Source organism: Indicator indicator, chromosome 32, assembly GCF_027791375.1.
Source record: "Indicator indicator isolate 239-I01 chromosome 32, UM_Iind_1.1, whole genome shotgun sequence".
Classification (NCBI taxonomy): Eukaryota; Metazoa; Chordata; class Aves; order Piciformes; family Indicatoridae; genus Indicator; species Indicator indicator.
Genome location: NC_072041.1, coordinates 6650130 through 6677749, shown reverse-complemented (window position 1 = coordinate 6677749; position 27620 = coordinate 6650130). Strand labels below are relative to the sequence as shown.

General features: G+C 54.5%; 2 protein-coding genes across 4 annotated transcripts in view; one reads left to right on the top strand and one right to left on the bottom strand.

Annotated features, from left to right (window-relative positions):
- Positions 1-600: 600 nt before the first annotated feature.
- LOC128977561 (ATP-dependent RNA helicase DDX19B) lies at positions 601-16323 on the bottom strand. Of its 3 annotated transcripts, XM_054395133.1 has the most exons (13): positions 16267-16323; positions 15250-15298; positions 15034-15087; positions 13845-13980; positions 10267-10359; positions 9379-9381; positions 9081-9183; positions 8026-8140; positions 7692-7869; positions 5780-6017; positions 3558-3720; positions 2132-2323; positions 601-662 (listed from the first exon to the last, which is right to left on the bottom strand). In XM_054395133.1, exons 1-13 carry the CDS (start codon positions 16321-16323, stop codon positions 601-603), a joined length of 1443 nt encoding a protein of 480 aa, XP_054251108.1. The 3 variants fall into 3 exon arrangements, with proteins under 3 accessions (XP_054251108.1, XP_054251107.1, XP_054251109.1); XM_054395132.1 differs by lacking the exon at positions 9379-9381; XM_054395134.1 differs by lacking the exons at positions 9379-9381; positions 10267-10359.
- Positions 16324-21954: 5631 nt separating this feature from the next.
- The window catches only part of VWA5B1 (von Willebrand factor A domain containing 5B1), a 43777-nt gene continuing 38111 nt past the window's right edge, over positions 21955-27620 (top strand). Inside the window, exons 1-3 of the mRNA XM_054394852.1 lie at positions 21955-21992; positions 22024-22131; positions 22428-22490. The gene's annotated coding sequence lies outside the window, so the exon portion shown is untranslated. The remainder of the gene's footprint in view (positions 21993-22023; positions 22132-22427; positions 22491-27620) is intronic.

Here is a 27620-nt window from a genome sequence, read left to right as displayed (position 1 = left end):
CTGAGGGGAGCACCTAAATTGAGGATTTAGCCCAAAACCAGCTGCCTTGGTTGGGATTTTGGGGTTTGGTTTTGTGTTTTTTTTTTTTTTCCCCCCTCTCTACTTACTCTCTGCTGAATTTTAACTGATGGGATTAATGCTGAACCTTCCTCCAATTCAAGGCAATAAAACTTTGTTGGTTGGTTGGTTTTGATAGTTTAAGATTTCAGATAATTAACCTATTGCCCTTTTTCTTTTTTTTTTTTTTGGCAAGTGTATAGAAACCAGAAAAAAAAAAAAGATTCCCCCCCCCCCTATTTTTAAGGCTAAACTAAGAAATGTTCAAAGCTTCTGTAAACATCTCCTCTTCCTTCCTTCTTCCTTCCTTCCCCCTCCTCCCCCACCACTGTTGCACAATTTGAAAAGTCCCAACTGCAATTTGGAAATGAGGTAATTCTTTTTTTTGTGTGTGTACTCAAAAAAAGTCCTTTTGTTGTGGGTGGGTGGGAGGGAGGGGAGGGGGAAGGACTTAGCTGAGCAGCGTTGCCAATCTGAACACTGATCCAATTGGAATGGGAGAGCTTCCACAGCAGGCTCCACACCAGTGCCAGCAGCTGGGCTTCAGTTAGTTATCTTCTCAATTTCATCCAAGTCGTCAGTATCCAATTTGTTGATCTTTTTGTCTGGGGGAGGAAGGAAAAAACAAAACAAAACAAAACAAAACAAAACAAAACAAAACAAAAAGGAGAAGTTCAAAGTCAGATTTTTGTAATGCAGAGCAGAGAGGGGGAAAGCTGCTTCCCTTCAGCTGGGCTGGAGGAGGTCAGGATTAAAGGGCAATAAAGCTGGGGGAAGGGTCTGGAGAACAGGATGCCCAAGGAGGTTGTGGATGCTCCCTCTCCAGAGGTGTTCAAAGTCAGGTTGGATGAGGCTTTGAGCAACCTGGGCTGGTGAGAAAACTCTGCCCATGGCAGGGGGTTGGAACTGGATGGTCTTGAAGGTCCCTTCCAACCCAAACCATTCTATGAATCTGTTGTGAGGTTGTTGAGCCTGGAGAGAAGGAGGCTGAGGGGAGACCTTCTGGCTCTCTACAACTCCCTGAAAGGAGGTTGAAGCCAGGTGGGGGTTGGTTTCCCAAGGAATGACAAGAAGGAACAGTGTCAAGTTGCACCAGGGGAGGTTATGTCGGACATGAGGAACAATTTCTTCCCTGGAAGGGTTGCCAAGCCCTGGCCCAGGCTGCCCAGGGCAGTGGTGGAGTCCCCATTCCTGGAGGGGTTTCAAAGCTGTGGAGATGTGGTGCTGAGGGACATGGCTTAGTGGTGCCCTGGCAGTGCTGGCTTGGACTTGATGATCTTAAAAGTTCTTTTCCAAACTAAATGATTCTGTGATTCCATTTAATCTTCAGTCAGGTTTTAAAACTACAAGATAAAACTTAGAAAGCTCCACCTCAAACATTACCTACCTCTGGAACATCCATTTCAAGGAATGTCCAGAGAGGCAGGGAGCAAACAACTCAACTGATTTCTGCTCATATGCAGCAACTCACAATCTTAAGAGCCAATCAAACCCAAGCTGATGTCCTCTTCTGTGGTCAGTTTAAGGCTCAATAAATTCCTGCTCACTTCCCATCTGGGCAAAATTCTGCAGGAATCAGATGAAATTTTGGGGGCAGAAGGCATTCTGTGTGTCCAGACAAGGGCCACAAGGATGATCAGAGGGCTGGAGCAGCTCTGCTATGAGGACAGGCTGAGAGAGTTGGGGTTGTTCACTTTGGAGCAGAGAAGGCTCTGAGGAGACCTTCTTGTGACCTTCTAATATCTGAAGGGAGCTCCAAGAAAGCTGGGGAGGGACTTTTGGCAGTGTCAAGGAGTGACAGGAATGGGGGGATGGAGCAAAACTAGAAGTGGGGAGATTCAGATTGGATGTTAGGAAGAAATTCTTCCCCAGGAGGGTGGTGAGAGCCTGGCACAGGTTGCCCAGGGAGGTGGTGGAAGCCTCATCCTTGGAGGTGTTCAAGGCCAGGCTGGATGTGGCTGTGAGCAACCTGCTGTGGTGTGAGGTGTCCCTGCCCATGGCAGGGGGGTTGGAACTGGCTGAGCCTTGAGCTCCCTTCCAACCCTGACCATTCAGTGCCTCTGAGGGTACATACTGAAATGTTCCTGGATTCTGTTGAGGATGTTCATGCTGTGCTTGCTGTCCACCATGTTGATCGCCAGCCCTCGCTTGCCGAAGCGCCCTGTGCGTCCGATGCGGTGCAGGTAGGTCTCGTTGTCTGGGTTGCCATCCTTATCCACAGGAAGGTCAAAATTGATCACCACAGAGACCTGCTCCACGTCAATCCCTGCTCAGAAGAAAGCAGCAGATCAAACACAGCTGCACTTGGAAGTAGGACCTGCCTGCCTCCAGCCTGGAGCCTGGGCCCCGCGTTCGGGGTACCCAGCGGGGGAATTCCCAGCGGCTTTCAGAGCTGCCAGGTGGCTGCCTCCACGTTGAGCAAAGGGTTCAAAGCCAAACTCCAAAATGGATCCCTCTCATGAGATCCTTACAGGGCACTCTGAAGGAAGAACTGTTGGGGTGTTACACCAGAGACAGTGGAAAAGCAGCTGGAAATGCTTTAACCCAACAGGATGCCCACGAGCCAGCAATGCACCCAAGAGGGCCAGTAGCAGCCTGGGCTGCATCATGAATGTGGCCAGCAGGTCAAGGAAGGTTCTCCTCCTCCTCTACTCTGCCTTGCTGAGGCCACATCTGGAGTCCTGTGTCCAATTCTGGGCTCCCCAGTTCAAGAAGGAGAGGGACTTGCTGGAGATGGTACAGAAAAGAGCTACAAAGATGCTGAGGGCATTGGAAGATCTCTGTGGTGAGGAAAGGCTGAGAGAGTTGAGGCTTTCTAGTCTGGAAAAGAGCAGCCTGAGGAGGGATCTCATCAATGCTGATCAATACTTCAAGGGTGGGGGTCAGGAGGATGCCCAGCAACAGGACAAGGGGTAACAGGCAGGAACTTGACCATAAGAAGTTCCATCTAAACATGCAAAGGAACTTTTTGAATTTAAGGGTGGTGGAGCCTCCATTTCTGGAGACATTCAAAACCCAGCTGGACATATTCCTGTGTGACCCTCTCTAGGTGAACCTACCTTGGCAGGAGGGTTGGACTCAATCTCCAGAGGTCCCTTCCAGTTCCATCTTTTGGAAACTCCTCCTCTCCAAAGCTTTTTCCCTCCCCCAAGTGCTGTGTTGCCTGAACTGTTCTAGGACGTCAAATTGCAACACAAATTCCTGCTGGTGTTCAGGACTTTTCCATAATTCAGCACATGTTTATTTTAAACCCTGAGGGTCAGAGGTCCCAGCCAGACTCTGATGCCAGAAGTTCTCACAGGATGGACTTTTCATCTCGAGTTGCAAGTAGCCTACAAGCAATCCTTTGTTTACCACAGGCACCTCTCTGTGCCCAGAGGTCCAGGAATTACTTGAAGGACTCTGATTTGTCCAGAATGGAATGTCTGAGGATGTGAACTCATTCCAAAGCCAGCCAGCAGCACTGGGCCTGGCTGCTCCTGCCCTTCCCCAGCCCCTACCTCTGGCACAGACGTTGGTGGTCACCAGCACCTTCTCCTTGCCCTCTCGGAAGCGCTCGATGACAGCAGCTCTCTGCTCCACCATCATCTCCCCACTGAGCAATGCCACCTGATGGCCTTCCTTGGAGAGCTCTGCTGCCAGCCAGCTCGCTGTCTTCCGAGTCTGGAACACAAAGTGGGGCCCAGCTCTGGCAGGGAGCTTTAACACAGCAGGAACCAGCCCCTCCTGAGCTGGCACCGTGCACCTGCAGCCCAGAAACCAACCCTGTCCTGGGACCAATCCTGTCCTGGGCTGATCCCCAGCAGCCTGGCCAGCAGGGGCAGAGAGGGGATTCTGCCCCTCAGCTCTGCTGAGACCCCACCTGCACTGCTGGGGCCAGCCCTGGAGCTCCCAACACAAGGAGGATGTGGACCTGTTATGGTGGGTCCAAAAGAGGCCATGAAGATGAGCAGGGGGCTGGAGCACCTCTGCTGTGAGGACAGGCTGAGAGAGTTGGGGCTGTTCAGCTTGGAGAAGAGAAGGCTCTGGGGAGACCTTAGAGCAGCCTGCCAGTACCTGAAGGGGGCTACAGGAGAGTTGGGGAGGGAATTTTGACAAGGGCTGGGAGTGATAGGACGGGGGATGGTGGCTTCAAACTGGAAAAAGCTGGATTTAGATCAGACATGAGGAAGAAATTCTTCCCCATGATGGTTGTGAGGCACTGAACAGGTTGCCCAGAGAAGTTGTGGAGGCTCCAAGCCTGGATGTGTTCCAAGCCAGGTTGGATGAGGCCTTGAGCAGCCTGGTCTAGTGCAAAGTGTCAGGAGGGTTGAAATGAGATGATCTTTAAGGTCCTTTCCAACCCAAAGCATCCTGTGGTTGTCTAATTCTGAGCTTGACTGGAAGCTCTGTGGCTGCTCAGGTTTTATACCTCCCAAGCAAACAGCTCTGAGTGCTGTGCTCACCCCTGCTCCTTTACAAACTCTGCTCCCACCTCTCCTAGCAGAAATTGGAAAGGGTGCATCAGCCACCCAGGAACCCTTCCTCAAAGGCCATGTTTTCTTTGTGCTCTGCTCCTCAGCTATCACTCCGAGGGATTACATTTAGAGACTGAAAACTCCCAAGGAGCATCAAGTAAACAAAACCACTCAGCTTGGAAATGTCAGGCTTAGAGCTGAGCCCAGTTGTGAAATCCAGCAGAGGCTCCATGAAGGTTTGAATTAAACATTTTACCATTAGGATGTTTGTGTTCTGAGCTCCAGCTATGTCTGATACGATCACATCTTGAGCAGCCAGCCAGAACAAGACTCCAAACAGAGGTTTTATCCTGCCTGGGATAGTTTTACAATGGCTGTTCTGGTGCTGTCAGCACTGGTTTTGAACTAAGAGTTATTATGATAGCCTCCAGAAAAAAAAAAAAGGCTCAGTGTAGCCTCTCCCAGAGGAGATCCCCAACTACAGAGTCCCAGGTGCATCCAAGACTTCCCCATCCCTCTCTCTGTCCTGTTCTCATCCATTTTCCATCCTTGGGAGTTTGTTCTTTTTTTTCTTTTTTTTTTTTTTTTTCCAGTAGTCCTCAATCATAATTTGTTCTGGAAAGCTGCATTGCTCTGATCTTTCTTTCAGAGAAATCAAGACTAAAACCAACCTGAATGGCCAAACCCAGAGAAACAAACCTGCTCTGGCTATCATGGCTCTCAAGATTTCACTGAATGGCTTGGGTTGGAAGGGACCTTAGAGATCAGCTGCTCCAACCTCCCTACTATGGGCAGAGACATCTCTCAACTAGACTCAGCTGCTCAAGGCCTCATCCAGCCTGGCCTTGAACACCCCCAGGGAGGGGTCATCCACAACCTCTCTGGGGCAACCTGACTCTCACCACCATCATCCTGAAGAGCTTCTTCCTCAGCTCCACTCTAACTCTGCTCTCTCTCAGCTTCAAACCATTCCCCCTTGGCCTGTCTCTGGACACCCCTCATGAAAAATCCCTCTTGCAGCCTTCCTGTAGGATCCCTTCAGCTATTGGAAGGCAGCTCTGAGGTCCCCACAGAGTCTCCTCTTCTCCAGGCTGAAGCTCCCTCAGCTCCTCATAGCAGTGCCAGGCTCCACCAGCTCTGTGTCCTTCAAGAGTTCCTCAAAAAAAAAAAAAAAAGCTAGAAAAGGGAATTCATCTTCTTGGTTTCTTTCTCACAGGGCAGTTTTCAGCACCAGCAGACCCTAATGCTCCCCAAGCAGGACTCACGTGGCAGAAGATCATGGCCTGGGCAATGGTGATGGCACCATAGATGTTACAGAGAGCCTGGAACTTCTCATCTCTGTTATTGCACAGCACATAGTACTGCTTTATAGTGTCCAGAGTCTCCTCCTCTCGCTTCAGTTTGATGATGTTTGGGTCTGGAACAACTTTCTGAGCAAATTTCCACACGGAGTCCTCAAAAGTGGCTGAGAAGAGAAGCATCTGGCAGTCCCTGGGGAGCATTCTGCAAGAGGGAGCAAAAGGAGCAGGGTTCAACATGGCTGTTCCTGATATCCTGATGGGATTGATCCTAGAATCAAAGAATTCTTTGGCTTGGAAAAGAGATCATCAAGTCCAGCCATCAACCTAACACCACCGTGATGCTATGAGCAAAGCCCCAGACCCAGTTCTTTTGGTGGCTGGAAGGATTAAAGCTCATCTTATCCCACCTGGGTGTTCCCTCCTGGAGCAGAGGGATCCAAGTCCTGAAATCTGAAAAATTAAATCAAGCCAGGGACAGGTTTTTTTAGTTCTGTAAGAAAAGAAAACTGTTCCTCATGCCCTGCCACTCTGCCTCTGTTAACCACCTGGATTAAAGCTAAATATATCAGTTTAATCTTGCTGCTTTGGCAGTGAAGACACCAGTCTAGAATCCAGCCCTGCTGTCCCTCCATGGCAGTACAGCCACAGAGCCAAAGAAACAGAAACCCCCTCGGGCAGTGAGGATGAGAGGAAATCATAGAATCAGAGAATTGTCAGGCTTGGAAGGGAGCTCAAGGCTCAGCCAGTTCCAACCCCCCTGCCATGGGCAGGGACACCTCACACCACAGCAGGTTGCTCACAGCCACATCCAGCCTGGCTGCAAAAACTTCCAGGGATGAGGCTTCCACCACCTCCCTGGGCAACCTGTGCCAGTGTCTCACCACCCTCATGGGGAAGAATTTCTTCCTAACATCCAATCTGAATCTCCCCATTTCTAGTTTTGTTCCATCCCCCCCAGCCCTACCATTACCTGGGGGAGAGGGGAGAGGGGGAGGCAGGGGCAGCCTCACCAGCCTGTCCTGGGGCTTTGGAGCTGTGGCCATCACCTTCTGTGCCACCACTTGGGAATCAGGAAGCACTAATTACAGCTCCTGGGTGCAGCAGAGGGGAACTCATCATGGATGGGGTTAATTGCCCACCCCTGCCCTCTCTGCAGAGTCCCCATTTCTAGTTTTTTTCCATTCCCCCCAGTCCTATCACTCCCTGACACCCCAAAATGTCCCTCCCCAGCTTTCTTGGAGCCCCCCTCAGATCCTGGAAGGCCACAAGAAGGTCTCCTGGGAGCCTTCTCTTCTCCAGACTGCACAACCCCAACTCTCTCAGGCTGTCTCCAGAGCAGAGCAGCTCCAGCCCTCTGCTCATCCTCGTGGCCCTTCCCTGGACACCTTCCAGCACCTCCAGATCCTTCCTGGAACAGAGGCTCCAGAACTGGATCCAGTGCTCCAGCTGTGGTCTGAGGAGAGTGGAGCAGAGGGGCAGAATCCCCTCCCTGGCCCTGCTGGCCACACTTCTCCTGCTGCAGCCCAGGCTCTGCTTGGCTCTCTGGGCTGCAAGTGCTCACTGCTGGCTCCTGCTGAGCTTCTCCTCCCCCAGCACCCCCAAGGCCTTTTCCTCAGGGCTGCTCTCAAGCCAGTCCCATAGCTTGAAATGGCCACAAGCTGTTCCAGGAGAGGCTTAGGTTGGACATTAGGAACAATTTCTTTCCTGCAAGAGTGGCCAGGCATTGGAACAAGGCTGCCCAGGGAGGTGGTGGAGTCCCCATGTTGAAGGAAGATGTGGCACTCCGGGTCTAGTGGTGATGGAGGTGCTGGGTAGAAGGTTGGACTTGATGATCTCAGAGGCCTTGTCCAAGCTTAATGATTCTGGGAGTCCTTACCTCTGAATGCGAATGCTCTGGTCCTGGTGGCCCTGGGTTGCTATCATCACATCAGCCTCATCCAGGACAAACACTTTGATTTTCTTGGGATCTATGAACTTGAGCTTGGAACACCAGTCCAGCACCGTGCCGGGCGTGCCGATCACGATCTGCTCCGAGATCTTCTGACCTCTCTCCACTGCCAAGACAGAAAGGAAGGACTGTCAGGGGATGGCTGCACTGCCAGCAACACGCTCTGCAGGAGCCTCTTTCAGCACCCTGCTGCTCTGTACCACAACAGACAGTCAGAGCCTCGCTCACAGCCTGCTGCTGCTGCTGCTTTCAGCTCACTCACATTTATTGCCTCGGACGGCGTAGGCCAATTTCAGCTCCGGGTAGAACTTCCCCATCTGCTCGATCACTTTTCCTGTTTGAAGAGCCAGCTCATAGGTTGGGGAAAGGCACAAACACTGGAGGGACAGAAGGACAACAGGTTGGAGATGTCAGGATCCTGGGCAACACCAGCACACTGGCTTTGGAAAAATCTTTGTTGCTGAAGTTTTCCTGAAGACTAAGGCACTGAGCAGCTGAACAGGTTCTGAGAGCCTGAGACCAGGGGAATGAGTTGCTAAGTTGCTGGCTTTCTGCAGCCAGTTCTGCTTCTCAGGCCCCAGAGTGCAGATCCTCTGCCAGGGGACAGTAGTGACAAGGAACCCAATGCCTACAGTTAGACTAAGAGATAAGAATGGCATCTTTTGAGGGAAGAATTCTCCCCTTGGCTACACTGCTCAACCATCTCGTAAGGAGACTGGGTTACAAAGCCCTTTCTGGGCTGCCCAGGGAAGTGGTAGCACCACCATCCCTGAAAGTGTTCAAAAAAGGTCTGGATGTGGTGCTGAGGGACATGCTTTAGTGGTGGTCTTGGCAGTGCTGGGTTAACAGTTGGACCTGATGACCTTGGAGGTCTTTTCCAACCTTAGTGATTCTATGATTCCTTGGAACTCCTGCACTACTGTCACAGATCTCTTCTCTTGCATCCCAAATTCCACTTAGTCAGCCCCCTCCAGCCCACAGCATTGCTCTGCTTCAATTCCTCCCAGAATGATATTCCCCTGATCCAACTCTTCACAGAGCAATGGCATCCTGAGTGATGCAAGGAAGGGACTGGCAGGAACAAGTTGGAGATCTTGAAGGTCTTTTTCCAACCTAAAAGATTCTGTCACTCTCTGCTGCCATAAAACCCTTACCTTTTGCATTTTCATAGATCCTCACATCCCCAGCCCCTGCCCAGCCCTTTACAGTAGGCACCCCAGAGGAAGGTTCATTAAGCTATGAACTATCAAAAGTCTCAGCCTCTTCTCTACCCCTTCATGAAGCCCCCCCAGAACAGCCCCAAAGCAGAAGCATCACCTGTGGGTACTTGTTCCCAGGTTCCACTCGGCTGAGCATGGCCAGGACAAAGGCAGCTGTCTTGCCAGTACCAGACTGAGACTGTGCAATCAAGTTCTGTGGGCTGCAGAACACACAGGAGACATGAGCTCAACAGGTGGAGCACCCAGACAACGTCATCATGGGCTTGAAGGATGGAGAAGACTCAAGAGAGTGGCATCTGAACACCTTCCAGCTCTACCACTGCTCTGGACGGGTGCAGGGCTCCACCAGCTACACTCCACAAGGCACAAGTTCATTCCTGCCCCCCTTCCAGCACCTCCTGGTATGGAGAGCTGGAGGAAAGCTGCTCTTATCTGCCAGTACTTTCCCACTTTTGCACATCTCCCCCTAGTGTCTGCACAGGCTGCAGCTCAGGGGTGCAGAGCAGCCCTGCAGGCAGTTCCCTGCTGCCACCTCCCAGGGTTCCTGGAGCAGCCTCATGGTTTCTCCACTGCACTGACTGGGAAACTGGGATTGACCTCGGTGGCAGCACATCTTACCAGCCCCAGGAAGAGGACAAATCCAAGGCTGCTGTCACACAGTTTGTGACCACAGAAACACTGTGGCATGGGAGCTTGTTCATCACAGCCTGGACAGCTCCCCCATCATCATTCACAGACTGCATGGGGTTGGAAGGGACCCTCAGAGGTGCAACCCCCCTGCAGGCAGCAGGGACACCTCCAACTAGAGCAGGCTGTCCAGGGCCACATTGTCTGACCTTGAAGTTCTCCAGGGATGAGGTCTTAACCACATCCCTGGGCAGCCTGTTCCAGGGTCTCCCCACCCTCCTTGTGCAGAACTTCCTCCTGATGTCCAACCTAACTCTGCCCTGCTCCAGTTTCAAACCACTACCCCTTGTCCTGTCCCCACAAGCCCTTCTGAACAGTCCCTCCCCAGCCTGCCTGTAGGTCCCTTCAGATAATGAAATGCAGCTCTAAGGTCTCCCTGGAGCCTTCTCCTCTCCAGGCTGAACAGCCCCAACTCTGTCTTTAGAAGAGAGATTCTCCAGCCCTCTGATTATCTTTGTAGCCCTCCTCAGGTCTCTCTGATGTTGGCTGTCCCATAGATGGATACTACCCTCTCCTCCAGAGCTCAGAGCACAGCAAATCCTTCAAATGCTTGTGGCAGAGGAGGGGAGCAGGGAGCAGGGAGCAGGTGTACATACGGCTCAGCCAGCATCATGGGCAGGGCATTCTCTTGGATCTTAGATGGTCTGTTGAAGCCCATGGCATAGACTCCTTGCAGCAGCTGTGGTTTCCTGAAAAACAGAAGAGTCTTCTACCACGACCTGTTGAAGCACATTTGCTTTTCTCACAAAATGAGGTGAGAAGGAAAAATCCTTGCAACTAGAGCTAGAGCTGCCCCTTTCCGTGTGCCCCTACAGCCACACCAGGGCCATCAGTGCCTGGAAGCTACCAGTGGCAGCAGAAAATCTGGAGAGGAAGCTTTGCAGAAGCCAATCCATCAGTAAATCAGCCCTTCCCAGCTCTGTGGCAAGCCAGGTGTCACAGCACTGGGCAACCTGCTCCAGAGTCTCACCACCCTCCTACTGAAGAACTTCTTCCTCAGCTCCAGTCTAACCCTGCCCTCCCTCAGCTTCAAACCATTCCCTCTTGTCCTATCTCTAGAAATCCTCCTGAAAACTCCCTCTGCAGCCTTCCTGTAGAATCCCTTCAGCTATTGGAAGGCAGCTCTAAGGTCCCCACAGAGCCTTCTCTTCTCCAGCCTGGACAACCCCAGCTCCCTCAGCCTGTCCTCATAGCAGTGCCAGGCTCCACCAGCCAGCATTGAGCTTCTCCTCCTAAAGCAGCTTTCCCAGGAATCCCACAGCAGAGCAGAGACACAGGGGCCACCAAACAAATTCCTTCTCCATGTTGTCATCACAGCTTTGAAAATGTCTTAAAATTTTTTGGAAGGGACCTCAAGGCTCAGCCAGTCCCAACCCCCCTGCCATGCCCAGGGACACCTCACACCACAGCAGGTTGCTCACATCCAGCCTGGCTACAAAAACCTCCAGGGATGAGGCTTCCACCACCTCCCTGGGCAACCTGTGCCAGTCTCTCACCACCCTCCTGGGGAAGAATTTCTTCCTGACATCCAATCTGAATCTCCCCACTTCTAGTTTTGCTCCATCCCCCCCAGTCCTATCACTCCCTGACACCCTCCAAAGTCCCTCCCCAGCTTTCTTGGAGCCTCCTTCAGATACTGGAAAGCCACAAGAAGGTCTCCTGGGAGCCTTCTCTTCTCCACACTGCACAACCCCAACTCTCTCAGGCTGTCTCCAGAGCAGAGCAGCTCCAGCCCTCTGCTCATCCTCGTGGCCCTTCTCTGGACACCTTCCAGCACCTCCAGATCCTTCCTGGAACAGAGGCTCCAGAACTGGACCCAGAGCTCCAGGTGGGGTCTCAGCAGAGTGGAGCAGAGAGGGAGAATCCCCTCCCTGGCCCTCCTGGCCACACTTCTCCTGCTGCTGCCCAGGCTCTGCTTGGCTCTCTGATTCCAAAATCTCATCCTCCAGGCCAGTCCCTTTCCCTCAGCCATGCCTAATCTCAGCTCCAAAATTACCACCTCTTGGAAGACTCAAATAAAGGACAAAACAACTTCAGCACAGGAGGAACAGAGGGAAGAACGACATCATGAAACCATTTGCAAGGACTTCAGCAGGTTGTGATGGGTTCTGTCTGGCATCATAACACCAGAGCAATCCTGGCTTAGTGCCCAGGCCTGGTCAGCTTAGTTCACTGAGACTGGACTTGGTGGTCCACAGTCATAACCCAGCACTCAAACCAAAGAGTTGAGAAAAAGGACCTGAGGACACATTTCTAATCTCAGCAGAGCCTTGTGCAGAGAAAAAGAGATCCAAGAACAACCTGAAACCCAGGTTATGGTGCCAGAGAACTCTTTGCTGCTGCTGACCCCCCCCCCCCCCCAAAAGAGTTACTGGAGTGCTGAAATGGTGCTCAGAAGCAGAGGCTTTCCCTTCAGTGCAGGTAAGAGCTTCCATGGAGAGCTTCCCAGTCAGCACAAGAAGCTTTTCAGACACCTTGTATGGAGGGCTGGAACAAAAAGCTCTTTGAAAACACAACCTTGTGGTGCTCAGCAGGGAGGACTTGCAGAGCTGCTCTGCCACAGTTGCCAAGGACACACCAAGTCATAACAAACCCAAGACTCAATTAGTCCAACTGCCTCATCATTAACCCACTTGGAGTTTTGGCTTTTGAGAGCTGGGAACCAGTCTGACAGGCACTGCACAATTTGGCTTTTATTTATTTATTTATTTATTTATTTTTACTTTTCTTTTGTAGGAGTTCAACCCCTAACAATAACCAAGGGAAACAACATCCTGACAGCTCCCAGTCTCACCAGCTCACATTTCCCTGTGGAGCTGCAGAAAGGAGCAACAAACCTGAGATCACAGGATTGTTTAGGCTGGAAAAGACTCCTAAGATCATCAAGTCCAACCATTAACCCAGCACTGCCAAGTCTGCTGCTAAACCATGGCCCTCAGCACCACATCTCCATGGCTTTGAAACCCCCTCCAGGGATGGGGACTCCACCACTGCCCTGAGAAGCCTGGGCCAGGCCTGGACAAACTTCCAGAGAAGAATTCATTCCTCATGTCCAACCTAAAACTACCCTGTTACAACTTGAGGCCACTTCCTTTTGTCCTATCACTTGTTCCTTGGGAGAAGAGACCAACCCCCACCTGCCTCCAACCTTCCTTTCAGGGAGTTGTAGAGAGCCAGAAGGTTTCCCCTCAGCCTCCTCTTCTCCAGGCTGAACAACCCCAGTTCCCTCAGCTGCTCCTCACACCACTTGTGCTCTAGACCCTTGTAACCAACAACAGTCCCAGCAGGGCAGCTTCTTTAGCACATTAAAAAGCTCCACAAACCTATCATGCCTTAAACACAGCTTGGAAAGCCCCATGGGTGAAGGTATTCAGTAGGAAGGGTCACAAATACTAACACCAGAAGCATCTCCAGTATCACTGGCAGAGCCCAGATGAGCTTTCCCCCTCTGCTGCTTCAGGACCTTCACAAATAGCCCTCAGAGCAGGAAGGGAGATGGTTGGGTTCATTGCTTCTGCCAAAAAAAAAAACAACAAAACCCACCAAATCCCTGGTTTCCCAAAACACCAGCACCAGCTGCCAAACACCTGCCTGAGCCTCCCCTGCTCTGCTGGGGAGCTGGTGCTGAAACCCCACCTGGGACACAGCAAATGTCTCACTCTGCAATTCAATCACCCAGTGACAGTGGTGTGGAAAGACAGCCCTCCTCCTCCTCCTCCTCCTCCTCACTCAGCTTATCACACACCAGACCAAAACCCACAGGTTAAAAACTCAGAGGAGCTGATGAGAGAGAGCAGGAATGGAAATGGGCTTGGTGGAGATGGAAGCTTTCACAACCAAAAACATTTCTCCTTGCATTTAAACAGTAATGAGGAGCTAATTTATTAATGACCAGCTTTGAAGCAACTTGAAAGAGAAACCCCTGCACTTCTAAGCCAAGGAATCTTCTGGGACATGAGGAAAAGCTCCATCTGATCAGCTCCAAACTCCCACCTGCTCCTGCAGCCTCACCAGAAACGAGGCAAGGCTCTCCCCAAGTCCAAGAACAAGGCTGCCTACCACTGAGTAGGCTGAAAAACACAGCCAGGAGGGAGCCTCTTTAAGGAAATCTCCCTCCCTAGGTTTTAACAGCTCAGGGCAGAGGAGCCTCTGGCTCATCCCTGCGGGCACTTACAGTCGCAGCTCCTCGAACGACTTGACGGAGTAGAGAGGTGATGTGGGGTCCCTCTGCAGCACCTCCACTTGGTTTGTGGTGTCCACCAGGTTACTGCGGATCAGCTTGTTCAGCAGGGACTGGGCAGCTCTGTCCTCTGCCAGAAAAGGAGGGGCAAGGAGAAGGAAATCACAGCCTGCCCCGCTGAAGCGGGAGGTTACCGAGGCAGCGCAAAAGGCCGAGGTGGATCCAAGCACTGAAATCCTCTGTTACAGAGCAATGTCACAGGAGAGCCCAAACTCTCTGGATCTCTCTCTCTCAAGGTATCCCACAGATCCACATTTAATATCCAGGAAAACAAACCCAAGCGAGTGCTGATTGAAGGGGAATCTTACCCAGTGCAGAACTCTGCTTATTTCAGATTCACAGAATAGACAGAAAGGTTTAGGTTGGAAGGGATCTTAAAGCTCATCCAGTTCCAACATCCCTGCCTTTGGCAGGGACACCTCCCACCAGCCCAGCTTGCTCCAGGCCTCATCCAGCCTGGCCTTGAACACCTCCAGGGAGGGAACATCCACAACCTCCCTGGGCAACCTGTTCCAGTGTCTCCCCACCCTCCCTGGAAAGAATTTCTTTCTAGATGTTGAATCTTTGCACCCAGCTGGAAGGCAGGACAGGGTTCAAAACCTCTTGCAGCCTTACCTGACCTGTGGGCAAAGACCTTTCAGGTGTGTTGTTTTTTTTTTTTTTTACAGGAAATTTTGAGGAAAAACAGTACTTTTGAAAAAAAATCCCGGGCTGAAAAGCAGCAAGGGCTGAGGAGAAGGGAGATCAAAACTGAAGGTTAAACCCCTGCACTTTGGGGGTTTTGCTAATAAACCTTTTTTTTTTTTTCTTCAAAGCCACCCAAAGATGCAGAGCCAGCACCCACCTCTTCACAGCCATAAAAGCAACTTGGTGTTGCTCCAGCAATTCCAGCCCCAGGTTATCCAGCTGCTCCTGTAGCCAGTCCTGCCTTTTGAGGACTCTGCTATCCCCTTATTCCACTCTAATTCAGGAGTCTCCTAAGTTATTACAGGACTCAGTAGCTTTAAAAGGGTTAGGACATGCAGGACGCAGGATCAGGGACACAAGGCAGACTCACTAAGCACATGTAACTTAATTCCTTTCCAACACTCCTTGAGGAAGCCTTTCCCAAGGCAGCACTTACCCTTCTCCTCATCCTCTGTCTTCTCCACATTGTCATCAGCCTTGATCACAGCACCTAAATGAAAACAAAGACAGTTTAGGGGTGGTGCTGTTTAATTTCAGCTTTATGTTTCCCTTTTTCTGGAAATTCTGGACTAATGGGGAATTTACTTTAGCAGGAACAGCCCAAAACCACCTTAGAAACATTTCTACCCCCTTCTGAGAGGCTGCAACTCACCATTGGCATCTACTTTGGGTTTTTCCTCCTTCAGGTTTAAACTGCTCAGCTACAAGGGAGGAAAAAAAAAAAAAGACACAAAATCAGAGTTGTGCAAGAGCCACTGTGCCTGAATTCCACTGCTGGCCAGGAAAACCTGAGCTTCCACCAAGGCTTCCAGACTCAGCAGTGAAAACCCAAGGTGAATGTGCAGAGGTTAGTGAGAGGAGATGAGCTCAATTCCAAGAGTTTTAAGACATTTTCAAAGCTGTGATGACAACATGGAGAAGAAATTTGTTTGCTGGCCCCTGTGTCTCTGCTCTCCTGACCACAAACAGGAAGAGATTCCCACTCCAAGGATAGGAATTTTGAGCAGAGGGCAGTCCTGGGTGCCAAGAGCTGCTCCAGGATGAATCCCTCTCAATGAGATTTGCTTTCACCACCAGAAATGTGAGATAGGGAGAGGAGCCCTGAGGGTCTTCCTGGAGCTGGGTTAAAGCTCTCTGTGCTGAAGAGCAGCACTCGAGTGGCTCAGAAAAACAAACCAGACCCAACACCTTACGCAAATTTAGTTTTGCCATTAAAAAACAGACAGGGAAAAGGGAATTTTGGGGCTCCTGGTTTGGTTTGGTGACCAGCTGTGAGGAGGTCCTGCTGGCAGGGCTGTGTCTGAATGCAGGTGGGGGACAGACAGAGGCTTCCAATTAGCTCAAAGAACGATCACAAAATTCAAAAGGAAGGAAGGTTGCTTCTTTTCCTCCTCCTAAATCCTGCTGAATCCTCCTAAATCCCGGCACCTCCAGCCCAGGGTCGCCCCGAGGCGCTGCTGTCAGCAGGACCCCACTTCAGTAGCTCAGCACAAGGCTCTCCCTGCCCCTTTGATACCTCAGAACAGAAAACGTGGGGGAGGGGGAAAGGGTTTTCCGGGCTGGCTGTTTGCGAGGCGGCGGCGGCGGCAGCAGCAGCGCAGCCCCGGGGACCCCGCGCCGCACGGCCCGGCCGGGCTGCTCTCCCCCCGCTTCCCCGCTCCCCACTCACCGACTCGGCCGCCGCCTCCTGCTCGTCCACGGCCAGGGCCCAGGAGTCGGTGGCCATGTCCGGGCCGGGGACGCTGGCGCCGGGCTCGCCGGGAGCAGAGACAGCGATGGCGGCGGGCGAGGGAAGGGCGCAGGCGCCGCAGGCTGCCCCCGCCCGGAGCCCGGCGCCGACCGGCGGCAACCGCGCCCCGGCCCGCAGCGTTCCGGCAGCGGCGAGTTCCGACCGCAGCACGGCGGCGATAAAGGGGACGGGAAGGGGGCGTTGGGTGTCCATAAGGGGATCTGTCCCTTGTGTGCCGTGGGACTGGGGTCAGAGCCTGCCCGGTCTGAGACCTGCTCCCCGTGTGCCGTGGGGCTGGGGTCAGAGCTTGCCCGGTCTGAGACCTGCCCCCCATGTGCCGTGGGGCTGGGGTCAGAGCTTGCCCGGTCTGAGACCTGCCCCCGTGTGCTGTGGGGCTGGGGTCAGAGCCTGCCCGGTCTGAGACCTGCCCCCCGTGTGCCGTGGGGCTGGGGTCAGAGCCTGCCCGGTCTGAGACCTGCCCCCCATGTGCCGTGGGGCTGGGGTCAGAGCTTGCCCGGTCTGAGACCTGCCCCCCGTGTGCCGTGGGGCTGGGGTCAGAGCCTGCCCGGTCTGAGACCTGCCCCCCATGTGCCGTGGGGTTGGGGTCAGAGCCTGCCCGGTCTGAGACCTGCCTCCTGTGTGCCGTGGGGCTGGGGTCAGAGCTTGCCCGGTCTGAGACCTGCCCCCCATGTGCCGTGGGGCTGGGGTCAGAGCCTGCCCGGTCTGAGACCTGCCCCCCATGTGCCGTGGGGCTGGGGTCAGAGCCTGCCCGGTCTGAGACCTGCCCCCCATGTGCCGTGGGGCTGGGGTCAGAGCTTGCCCGGTCTGAGACCTGCCCCCCATGTGCCGTGGGGCTGGGGTCAGAGCTTGCCCGGTCTGAGACCTGCCCCCCGTGTGCAGTGGGGCTGGGGTCAGAGCCTGCCCGGTCTGAGACCTGCCTCCTGTGTGCCGTGGGGCTGGGGTCAGAGCTTGCCCGGTCTGAGACCTGCCCCCCGTGTGCCGTGGGGCTGGGGTCAGAGCCTGCCCGGTCTGAGACCTGCCTCCTGTGTGCCGTGGGGCTGGGGTCAGAGCTTGCCCGGTCTGAGACCTGCCCCCCGTGTGCCGTGGGGCTGGGGTCAGAGCCTGCCCGGTCTGAGACCTGCCCCCCATGTGCCGTGGGGCTGGGGTCAGAGCCTGCCCGGTCTGAGACCTGCCCCCCATGTGCCGTGGGGCTGGGGTCAGAGCCTGCCCGGTCTGAGACCTGCCCCCCATGTGCCGTGGGGCTGGGGTCAGAGCCTGCCCGGTCTGAGACCTGCCCCCCATGTGCCGTGGGGCTGGGGTCAGAGCTTGCTCGGTCTGAGACCTGCCCCCGTGTGCTGTGGGGCTGGGGTCTGGGCCTGCCACACTACGTGTTTTGGGGCTGGGGTTTGTTTCCCATGTAATGGATTCCCTCTGGGAGCTGAGGCTGGGAGGAAGGGAGTCAGTGATAGTTGTGAGGAACTGCAGCTGTCTGGGTCTGAACCAGAGGTGAAAAACAAGGTTGTAGAATGAGTCACTGAGGTGTAGACGTGGCAGGAACATGGAAAAGTCATTTGTGTCCTCTTGCTCTCTGTAGAGCAGGAGCTGGATTGTACCCAGTATCAAACCTGCTCTGCAAAGCTCTTGGAATAAAGGTGAGAGAAAGAGAAAGCAGAAAGAGCTGTGGGAGGAGCCTGTGGGGTTTCCTCACTGGGCTACTCTTCCCTGTGCAGCATTCCCTCTGCTTCCTTGAACCTTGTGTGGAAGGAGCAGCCCTCGGGGAGGATCTTAATTTGTGTTTCTGTTCCATGTTCCAGGACAGGTGAAGTGGCCAAGCCTGTAGGCAGCAGCCAGAAGTTCCCAAGGCAGTGATCACTTCCTTGTCTCAGTTGCACTCTCCCTTTTAATGAAGACACAGAGCCATGTTGCTCATTCCCACACCCTGGAACTTTCTGTCTGAGCTGTTGGCTCATTCTGTGCATGAGAATTCTTCTCCACACCTCCTAATTTTGATGATATTGATGTGTTAGGCCAGGCAGGACCTGAGCCCTTCACTATTCCTCTTTCAAACCCCCTTCTGATCTGTTTTCCCCATGATTATCAGCTCTTATCTGATATTTCCTCCCCCATCTAATTAGGTTTCCTCATCAGGAGTGAGAGCCTTGCTTCCCTCTGCTTATCAGGATTGCCCCCACCCCCAGCCACACACAGGAACTTTGGGGTCTGGCAGCTTTATTTGGAGAGGTGACTTCATGGCTTTTTTTTTTTTTTTTTTTTTCCCATGGCAACCCAGGAGGATGCTGAGTGCAGGAGCTGAACGTGAGGAGATTGTCAATGGATGGAGCAGGCAGCCAAAAGCCAGGCTGGGGTGCTGGTTACTTAATTAGGGTAAAACAAAAAGAAACCTGGGAAGCCCCATGGGATGGGCACTTCAGCTGCTCAGATGCTTCTGCTTCCCCCCCTGCAGGGCACACAGCCCTCCAGTAAAGAGCTATAATTGGGATTAGCCTAATCTTGGAGTTGGGAACATCAAGTTGTAGGACTGGAGAACTGCCTCTGGCTGGCAGTGTTAGCTGGAGGCAGAGCTCTCCAAGCCTTCCTCTGATCCTCTACCTTAGCTGCAGCAATTGCTGGGGATTTCCAAGGCTCTGGGGGCTGTCAGTGAGGTGTCAGTGTGCTGGTGGTCATGTTTCTCCTGGGAAGAAAGGAAGAGACTCCTGCAGCAAGCCTCTGGGGCAGGGGTGGGGTCTTGGAGCCTGTAGGGATGGAGATGTGTAGCTACCCCAACAGGGTTCTTGGTTTTGCTGGGGACTCTCTTGTCAAATAAATGAATATTTGTTATTTTCACAGAATCCCAGCACTGGGGGGGTTGGAAGGGACCTCTGGAGATCATCCAGTCCAAGCCCCCTGCCCCAGCAGGGCACCCACAGCAGCTTGTCCAGGAGCACAAGGCCCAGGGGGGGTTGGAATCTCTCCAGACAAGGAGACTCCACAACCTCTCTGGGCAGCCTGCTCCAGGGCTCCAGCACCCTCACACCGAAGAATTTTCTCCTCCTGTTCAGATGGAAGCTCCTGGGTTCCAGTTTGTGCCTACTGCCCCTTGTCCTGTCCCTAGGCACCACTGAAAACCCCCAAATAAATGCTCAGGTTAATTTGACATTCAGTTAATGCTTAGATGCCCTCATCAGCAGGCTTTGGCTGTGCTGGAACTCGAGGTCTGGCAAGGGCAGGTGGAATTTCATTGGGATTCTCTGTGGTCTTCCCCCACCAGACAGGCTGGAGGCTCCTTGCCCAAATGATTACCTGCTCCAAGGAGAAGGCTTCATCCTCTGTTATCCCTTTTTATCATCACTATCTACCAACAGGCTGATGATTTATATTCCCCCCCCCCCCCAAGAGCTGGTTCCAGGCTTGGAGCAGGACTGGAAATACTCCTTTGTGGTGCCTGGATACTCTGTCTTCCACTGGTTACTGTCTGACCCCACATGTGGAAGACAAAAGCTGCAAGGTGAGGATTCTGGTGAGCTCAGACTCTTAATTTTAGCTTCTCCTTCACCAGGTTTTACCTCTGTATGCTCCTGAACTCTCAGCTGAGAGGATGTGGTTCTTATCACTGGTGGTAGGCCAGACTGGAGAGGAAGAAGAGGAGGTCCCTGTGAGCTCCTTTGGCACATGGCAGCACTTCTGACCCTCAGAGGTTGATGCCTCACCCTTTGCACTTCATATTCCCCCCCTCTAAACCAACTCTGCTTCTGTTCTCCCAAGGACCCACCTCTGCCTCAGCCTCCACATCAGATCCTTCTCTTGTTTAATCAATAAACATTTGTTGTCTGAATCCCAGGATTTCTCCTGACATCTGTTATTTTCCTTGTAGGAGCTGAAAGCCACCCTGAATAAACATTTGGTCAGGCACTGGAAGCGTGGGACCTGTGCTTCTTGGTGCCTGACTTATTTGTCTAGCAAGAGCCATAAATTCTCCAGCTTCAGGGCTTAAGGCAGCCTCTGGGAGCTGGGCTTGAGGAAGAAGCTCTCAACTAGGCATTTGTCTGCTGCAGAGTTCCTTGCCCTCACCCCTGGGGCATGTCCTCCTTGGTTAGCAGAGGATGGTTTGTGAGGGATATGATGCATCTGGTCTCACCCTGGGCCTCCTGGAGCCCAGACCTGTGCTGGGAGATGAGGGGGAGAAGGAAAATGCTCCAGGTGCATCTGGATGCAGACAAGGAAGGGGACTGGGGTGGGTTGGAGGTTTCTCAGCACAGAGGCTGATTTAGGAGCTCAGCCTGCTGCTGGTGGTGGATTTAGTTCCCCGGGGCAGGTCTGTGGTGGGGCACTGAAGCCAGACAGACTGGTGGGTGTGTCTGTGGGGGGGGGGGGGTGAGGTGGGGACAAAACCTCTGTCTTCCTGCAGCCCAGAGAGCTCCTCTCCAGGGACACAGTGATATTTGCAGTGCCAGTGAGCTGCCTGCTCCACTCCCACCCAGGGCAGGTGGCAGTGAGGAGGAGCAGCTCCACCTGAGGGCTCTGACCCACCCCTGATGCCCAGCTCTGCCCAGTGCCTTCCTGCTGCCTCAGTTTCCCCTTTCATCTACAGATTTATTTTTTTCCCCCTCCTGTATTTAGATGTCAGCTGCGGGAGGCAGAGGCTGTGTCCTGCACACACACATCCTGCATCCCTTCCCCTTTCCCCACGGAGAGGATCCCTTTGAGCCCTTGTGTGCCCCATGGCCTGGGAGCTGCTGCCTGGGGGGCTTATGGGATGTGCCTGGGGAGGAAAGGGTGGAGGAGCAGAGATAGGGATGCGACAAGCAAAGGGGGAAGAAGGGAGGTCTGGCCTAGGGCTGCAGAAGCAGCCAGTGAAAGGTGATACCCCCTGATTTTGGGGGAGTTTTGGGGGGGGAGCCTTTCTTTTATATTTTGGAGAGCAGAAGTGAAAGGCAATGGGAAGTAAGGTTGGGGGTTTTTTTTGTTTTGTTTCGTTTCGTTTCCTCTGCCAGCCCCTGCTGCAGAAAATCTCACCCTGGGGAGGCAAGTTGTGAAGACATGCAAGAGGAGTGGACATCCTCTTTCCTCTCCCGTCTATCTCCTCTGCCTGGGTGGGCTTCAGCCCTTCCCTTGCGTCCCCCGGGAGCGGGAGGGGAGGAGGCTGGAAGGCACCAGCGGAGGTGATTGTCATGGTTACCTCCCTGACAAAACAAGTGGCTCCGCTCGCTGATGGTCACCCCAACAGCTCCACACACCCCGTGTGCTGCCAGCTGGCCCTCCCCGGGGACCTGGGTGCCCACCCCGCAGCTCCCAGCTGGGGGCTCGCAACTACACCACCACCCCCCCACCCCCCCCTCCAGCTGCCAGCGGAGCTTCCCCGTGGGGCACATGTTGCTGCATGGCTGGGGAAGAGCCATCCCCATCCCAGACCTCCCTGGACCACCTCAGAGCCCTAGCATCACCCCAGCCTCGCTGCCCGGCGGGGAGGGCACAGCGGGAGGGGTGCTGAATGCCACAGGTTGCTGAGGTGGCTGTCGTGCGGCGCTCCCCACCCCGAGCCCTGGCGCTTGCTCTCTCTTCCTCTCTCTCCCTCCCTTTCTCTCTCTCTCTCTCTCCTTATCTCGTCTCTCGGTGTCTTCCAGAGACAAAAGCAGGCTGAAGCCGTGCCTGTCGCCTTCGGGATTTCTTCTGCCCTTCCTTGCATCCCCTCCCAGCTCCTCTCCCCTCCAAACCCAGCTGCAGGGGCTGGTAGGAGTGGGTCAAGTTGCTCCAACCCCTTTCCCCCCATATCCCTTCTCCTCTTCCTTCTCCTCTCTTCCAGGAAAGGTAAGAAAAGCAGTGGCTGCTCTCCTGTTGCTGCTGCACCTTTTTTAGCAGGCTGGGCGGTGTGTGCTCTGCAGGGGGAGGGGGGAGGTGTGTCTGGGTGCGGGCTGATCCATCCCAGGGCTGCCCCTTCCCGAGGCTGCTCCATCCCAGGGCTGCCCCTTCCCGAGGCTGCTCCCATCCCAGGGCTACCCCTTCGCAGGGCTGCTCCATCCCAGCGTTGTCCCTTCCCAAGGGTTGGGCACAGTCTCAGCACAAACCCTTCTGTGAAAGCCATCCCTGTCACAATATTTCTGCAGGCACCAACCCACACTTTGCAAGCTGCTGCTTCCCTGCTTTGCCTTTTCCCAGCTGGATGCTGAGCCCCCTGAGCAGCCCTCCCCTCCCCAAAATCCTCCAGCCATCATCAAGGGACCGTCTTCAGCTCCCTGCAGGCAGGGAGAGCAAAGGAGGTTGGATTTGGGGGGGGGGATGATGCTGGGAAGGGGATGATGCTGGGAAGGGGATGAGCTTTTCCTCCCCTGAGCAGCCCAATGGGGTGTCCCAGCTGTGGCCACACCAGTTTGGAGGACAAGAGGACTTTCCTTGGCAGGGTTCTTGGAGTCTTCTGATTCCCCCCACCCAGTAAGCATCCAGGACCTGGTTTGTACTCACCAGGCTTGGCTGGGGCAGGGTAGGACAGGGGTGGATAGAGAAGGGCTGTGCTGCTTCTGGGGGCCCTGTGTGCCTGCTTGGCTCTGGATGTGTCCCATGCACAGGCCAGTGGCAGTTTAAGGTGAGCCAAAAGGTGTCAGGGCTCAGAGCTCCCTCCCCAGCTCAACCCAGCTCAGCCAGGCAGGGGTTAACCAAACCAGGCTCAGAAATGCTGTCTGCACAGGGACGTGATGGACTGCTCTAGAAACAGGGCTTGGGACATCAGCCATGGGCCTTGAGACCCAGCTCTGGGGCAAAGCTGATAGCTCAAGGCCCCTGCCAGGGGTAGGACTGATGGCTCCCAACATCTGGCTCTGTGGATGGTGTCTCAGCCTCAGAAAGGGGGAGCCCAGGCTGCTCCCACTGGGTGCCCCTCTCAGCAGGGTGCTGGCAGGAGCAAGCTGCTCCCCAACCTTCCCCTGGTGCACACCCAAGGCTTCAAGGGGCCTGCTGGGGAGCTGTGCCTTTGAGCAAGACTTTGGTCACCCCTTGGCAGTGGGGTGCCACCTTGTCCCCCTGCAGCAGAGCTGGGGTGAAGCCCAGGGGCTGCTTTGCTGGCAGGTTGGGTGCCCCATGCTTGCAGAGGGAGATGAGGAGAGGCTGGAGGTGGGAGAAGAGCTCCCTGAGCTTCTCAGGAGAGGTTCCCACAGGTCTGCTCTGGTGGATCCCTGTCTCTTCCAGGATTTGTTGCCATCAACCAGCAAAGCCTCCCTTCCCTGCCCTGTGCAGGGGCTCATTTTGGGCACTGCTTTCTCCTCTTGCTTCCTGGAGATATTTCAGTGGGTTGAATCCCAGCCCCCTGGCAAGGCTGGAGCCTCCTGATTTGGGGGTACAGTGGCTGGAGGGGTTCTGCATGCCTTAGGTGTGACCTGCCCCTGCTGGGGGTCAGGCAGGTGAAGTCAGGGATCCCACAGCTGCTCCCCGAGCTCTGCTTGAGAGCCCCCAAGAGGTCTGGGGGGCGCCGGGTTCCCCTCCTTGGTTTTGCCATCAGGTGGGAGTCTGCTTCCCTGTGCCGGTGGCCCAGCAGCTCCCAGGGCTGCGGTATAAGAAGGGCTCCCAGCAGCCGGAGAGCTCTGTCCGGGGCTGTCCGTCTGTCCCCGAGCTGTAATCATGCTGAGAGCCACTGGATGTCAGTGTTGATTGATGCTGCTGAAGAGCGAGGACTCTTCCACCCCGCTGCAGCAGAGCAGCCACCCCCCGGGCGCTGTGGACTTGGCCAAGGGCTTGCTTGGACCTGGAGGTGAGACCCCCGCCAAGGGACCCCATTTGGAGCTGCTAAGAGGATGCTGCAGGGTTGTGTGTGGCTCCAAAACGTCTCTCACAGCTTGCGGCACCACGGGTGGGCTTCACAGCTCTGTGTTTGTGTTTGGGGGAGCAAAAGCAACCCCTGGACACCTGCTCTGGGCAGCAGGGCTGGGTGGGGATGTGCCACAGGCAGCACCACAGCTTTATGCCAGCTGCTGGTTTGGGTCTTACTGGCCTGTTGTTGGCTGTGTGGGTGCCAGGGTCACTGTGGTGGTGGTGGTGGTGGCACAGCTGGGACCCCCTGCTTAGAGTCATAGAATTGTCAGGGTTGGAAGGGAGCTCAAGGCTCAGCCAGTCCCAACCCCCCTGCCATGGGCAGGGACACCTCACACCACAGCAGGTTGCTCACAGCCACATCCAGCCTGGCTGCAAAACCCTCCAGGGATGAGGCTTCCACCACCTCCCTGGGCAACCTGTGCCAGTGTCTCACCAACCTCATGGGGAAGAACTTCTTCCTAACATCCAATCTGAACCTCCCCACTTCTAGTTTTGCTCCATCCCCCCCAGTCCTGTCACTCCCTGACACCCTCCAAAGTCCCTCCCCAGCTTTCTTGGAGCCCCCTTCAGATCCTGGAAGGCCACAAAAAGGTCTCCTGGGAGCCTTCTCCTCTCCAGACTGCACAACCCCAACTCTCTCAGGCTGTCCTCACAGCAGAGCAGCTCCAGCCCTCTGCTCATCCTCGTGGCCCTTCTCTGGACACCTTCCAGCACCTCCAGATCCTTCCTGGAACAGGGCTCCAGAGCTGCTGGGCATGCAGAAGCCAGGCTGTGTGCTCACTGGTTGCTCTCCTATCCCCCACATGAAAATCCACCTCAGAAGAGCATTTCTCTGCCTCCCTCTTTACCCCATGTGCTCAAAACCCAGATTTTTTTGAGGGCACATCAGTGCTTGGGGACACAGATGGCCACCCAGGCAGCTCAGGTCAGCTCTCCAGGCATCACAGCCCTCTTTGAGGCACAGAAACAGCCCTTCCAAGCCAGGCCTTGAAGATCCAGCCCCAAGCCTCCCCCCCCCTGTGTCAGGGCAGGTGCCTGGAGTGCCTGCTGCAAGCTCTGGCTGAGTCTGGGCTCTGAAGCAAAGCCTTCCCCATGCTGCATGCCACCAGGACCATCCTGACCTGTTGGTGCAGCATCAGTGTCTGCTCCATAAATGGGCTGGGGGCATGGTCTGGAGCCAGGTGAGCAGCTTACCTCTGTAATCAGGGAATCATGGAATTGTTTGGGTTGGAAAAGGCCTCTGAGATCATCCAGTCCAACCTTCAACCCAGCACCACCATGGCCACCAAGTGCCATGGCCACAGGTTTCTTGAACCCCTCCAGGGATGGGGACTCCACCAGCTCCCTGGGCAGCCTGTGCCAATCCCTGACCACTCTTGCAGCAAAGAAATTGTTCCTCATGTCCAACCTAACCCTCCCCAGGTCCAGTTTCAGGCCATTTCCTCTCCTTCTATCCCCTGCTACTAGGGAGAAGAGACCAACCCCCACCTGGCTCCCACCTTTCAAGGAGCTGTAGGGAAATTGTCAAGGAAAAAGCATTTACAGAGCAAGGAACAGAGGCAAACCATGGCAGCACCCCAGTGTGAGAGGCCAGGAGGTGGCTGGCCAGGGGATGGTTTCTGTCCCCTGCTGACAGGATGATGGCCAGGAGGTATTTTCAGCAATGGGAAAAGGACCTCTGGCTGAAGAGATTCCCCAGTGGAATGTCCCCTTCTGCTCCTGGGATGCAGCAGCACGAGGCCATGGGGCAGGAAGCATCTGGCTGGCTCTGTGTGCTGGCCCCAGGGCTGCTGGGGGTTAATGGGAGGCCACACACTGAGGTCTGGCTGGCTGCAGGGATGCTGGTGGGAATTCTGGGGACCTGGATTCCTGCCAGCTCCCATCCTGAGGGTCCAGCACCTGGAGTGCAGGGCCCAGAGCAGCAAAGGCAGGATGGGGAGCAGCTGGGGAGGCAGTGGTGGGCTCCTAGGGGGCACAGGAGAGATGCCAGCTCCCTCACTGCTCTCCCCTTTCCACACTGCTGACACTTGATGGCGTTGGTGCTACGAGCTGTGCAGAGCTGCCACTGCCTCCCAGCCCCATCAGGAGGGCTTCTGCTGGGGAAGCAGCCAGGAAGGGCCTCCCTGAGCCCTTCTTCTCCTTGTGGGGCAGATTTTGCAACTGGCATAGCATGGAGAAGGGCTCCTCTGAGCCATGCCAGAGCTGCAGGAGAGGGGCAGCTGCCCTGGCTTGCTTTATGGAGGCATGGGGCTCTGAGTCTCACCAAGGGCTGTGCTGGCCTGGGTGATGCAGAGATCCCTGCAGGCAGAGCATGTCCTTGGACTCCTATGAGTGCAGGAGTGGTGAGGGGCTTGGATCTCATAGCTCTGCCATAAATCACCACAGCCAGGAGAGCTGCCAGGATGAAATCAGGCTCCTGGAGCCTGAACTCCTGCTCTCTGGCAACCCCATAATGAACCCCAGGTGTGCCTCTGTCTGATGGAGAGCATCCTCCCCAGGCCATTCCTTGCTCACTTCCTTCCCTAGGGCACAACAATCCCCCTCCTCCTTCCTCCACCCAGCATTCAGTCACTTCCCAATGTCCTGGTGGCCACTGCCACATCTCCACCTCCATTATCTCTCTGCAGCAGCTGAACTCTTGCCAGCTTCTGACTTTACAAGCCCTGGTAGCATAGCTTGGAGCATCCTAGGGTGTGATGGATCCCCTGGGCTCATGGAGAGGACCTGGACACAACCTCTGTGGGCAGCTCTTGGTGTGAGCAGCCTTTGAGGAGTAAGGAGAGGAGGAAAAAAATCAGGAGAAGAGGATTAAATGTGGGACAGCCAAGGCTGCTGGCCAGGATTCAGGAGTGTGCCCTGAGAGTGCTGCCTTCTGTCACAAGCAGACCATGTCCTGGGCTGCATCAGAAGTGTGGCCAGCAGGTGGAGAGAGCTGATTGTGACACTCTGCTCTGCTCTGGGGAGACCTCACCTGCAGGGCACTCCCAACACAGGAAGGACATGGACCTGATGGAGTGGGTCCAGAGGAGGCCACGAAGATGATCAGAGGGCTGGAGAACCTCTGCTGTGGGAACAGGCTGAGGGAGTTGGGGTTCAGCCTGGAGAGGAGAAGGCTCCAGGGAGACCTTAGAGCAACCTTCCAGTACCTGAAGGAGACCTACAGGAAGGCTGGGGAGGGACTGTTCAGAAGGGGCTGTGGGGATAGGACCAGGGGCAGTGGTTTGAAACTGGAGTAGGGTGGATTTAGGTTGGACATCAGGAAGAAGTTCCGCACAATGAGGGTGGTGAAATACTGGAACAGGTTGCCCAGGGATGTGGTTGAGTCCTCATTCACGGAGACATTCAAGATCAAACTTGCTGTGTCCCTGGACAGCCTGATCTAGTTGGAGATGTCCCTGCTGCCTGCAGGGGGGTTGGACAAGATGAGCTCTGAGGGTCCCTTCCAATTCAATGATTCCACAATGCTATGATCTTTGCTGCTGGTTGATTTGCTCAGG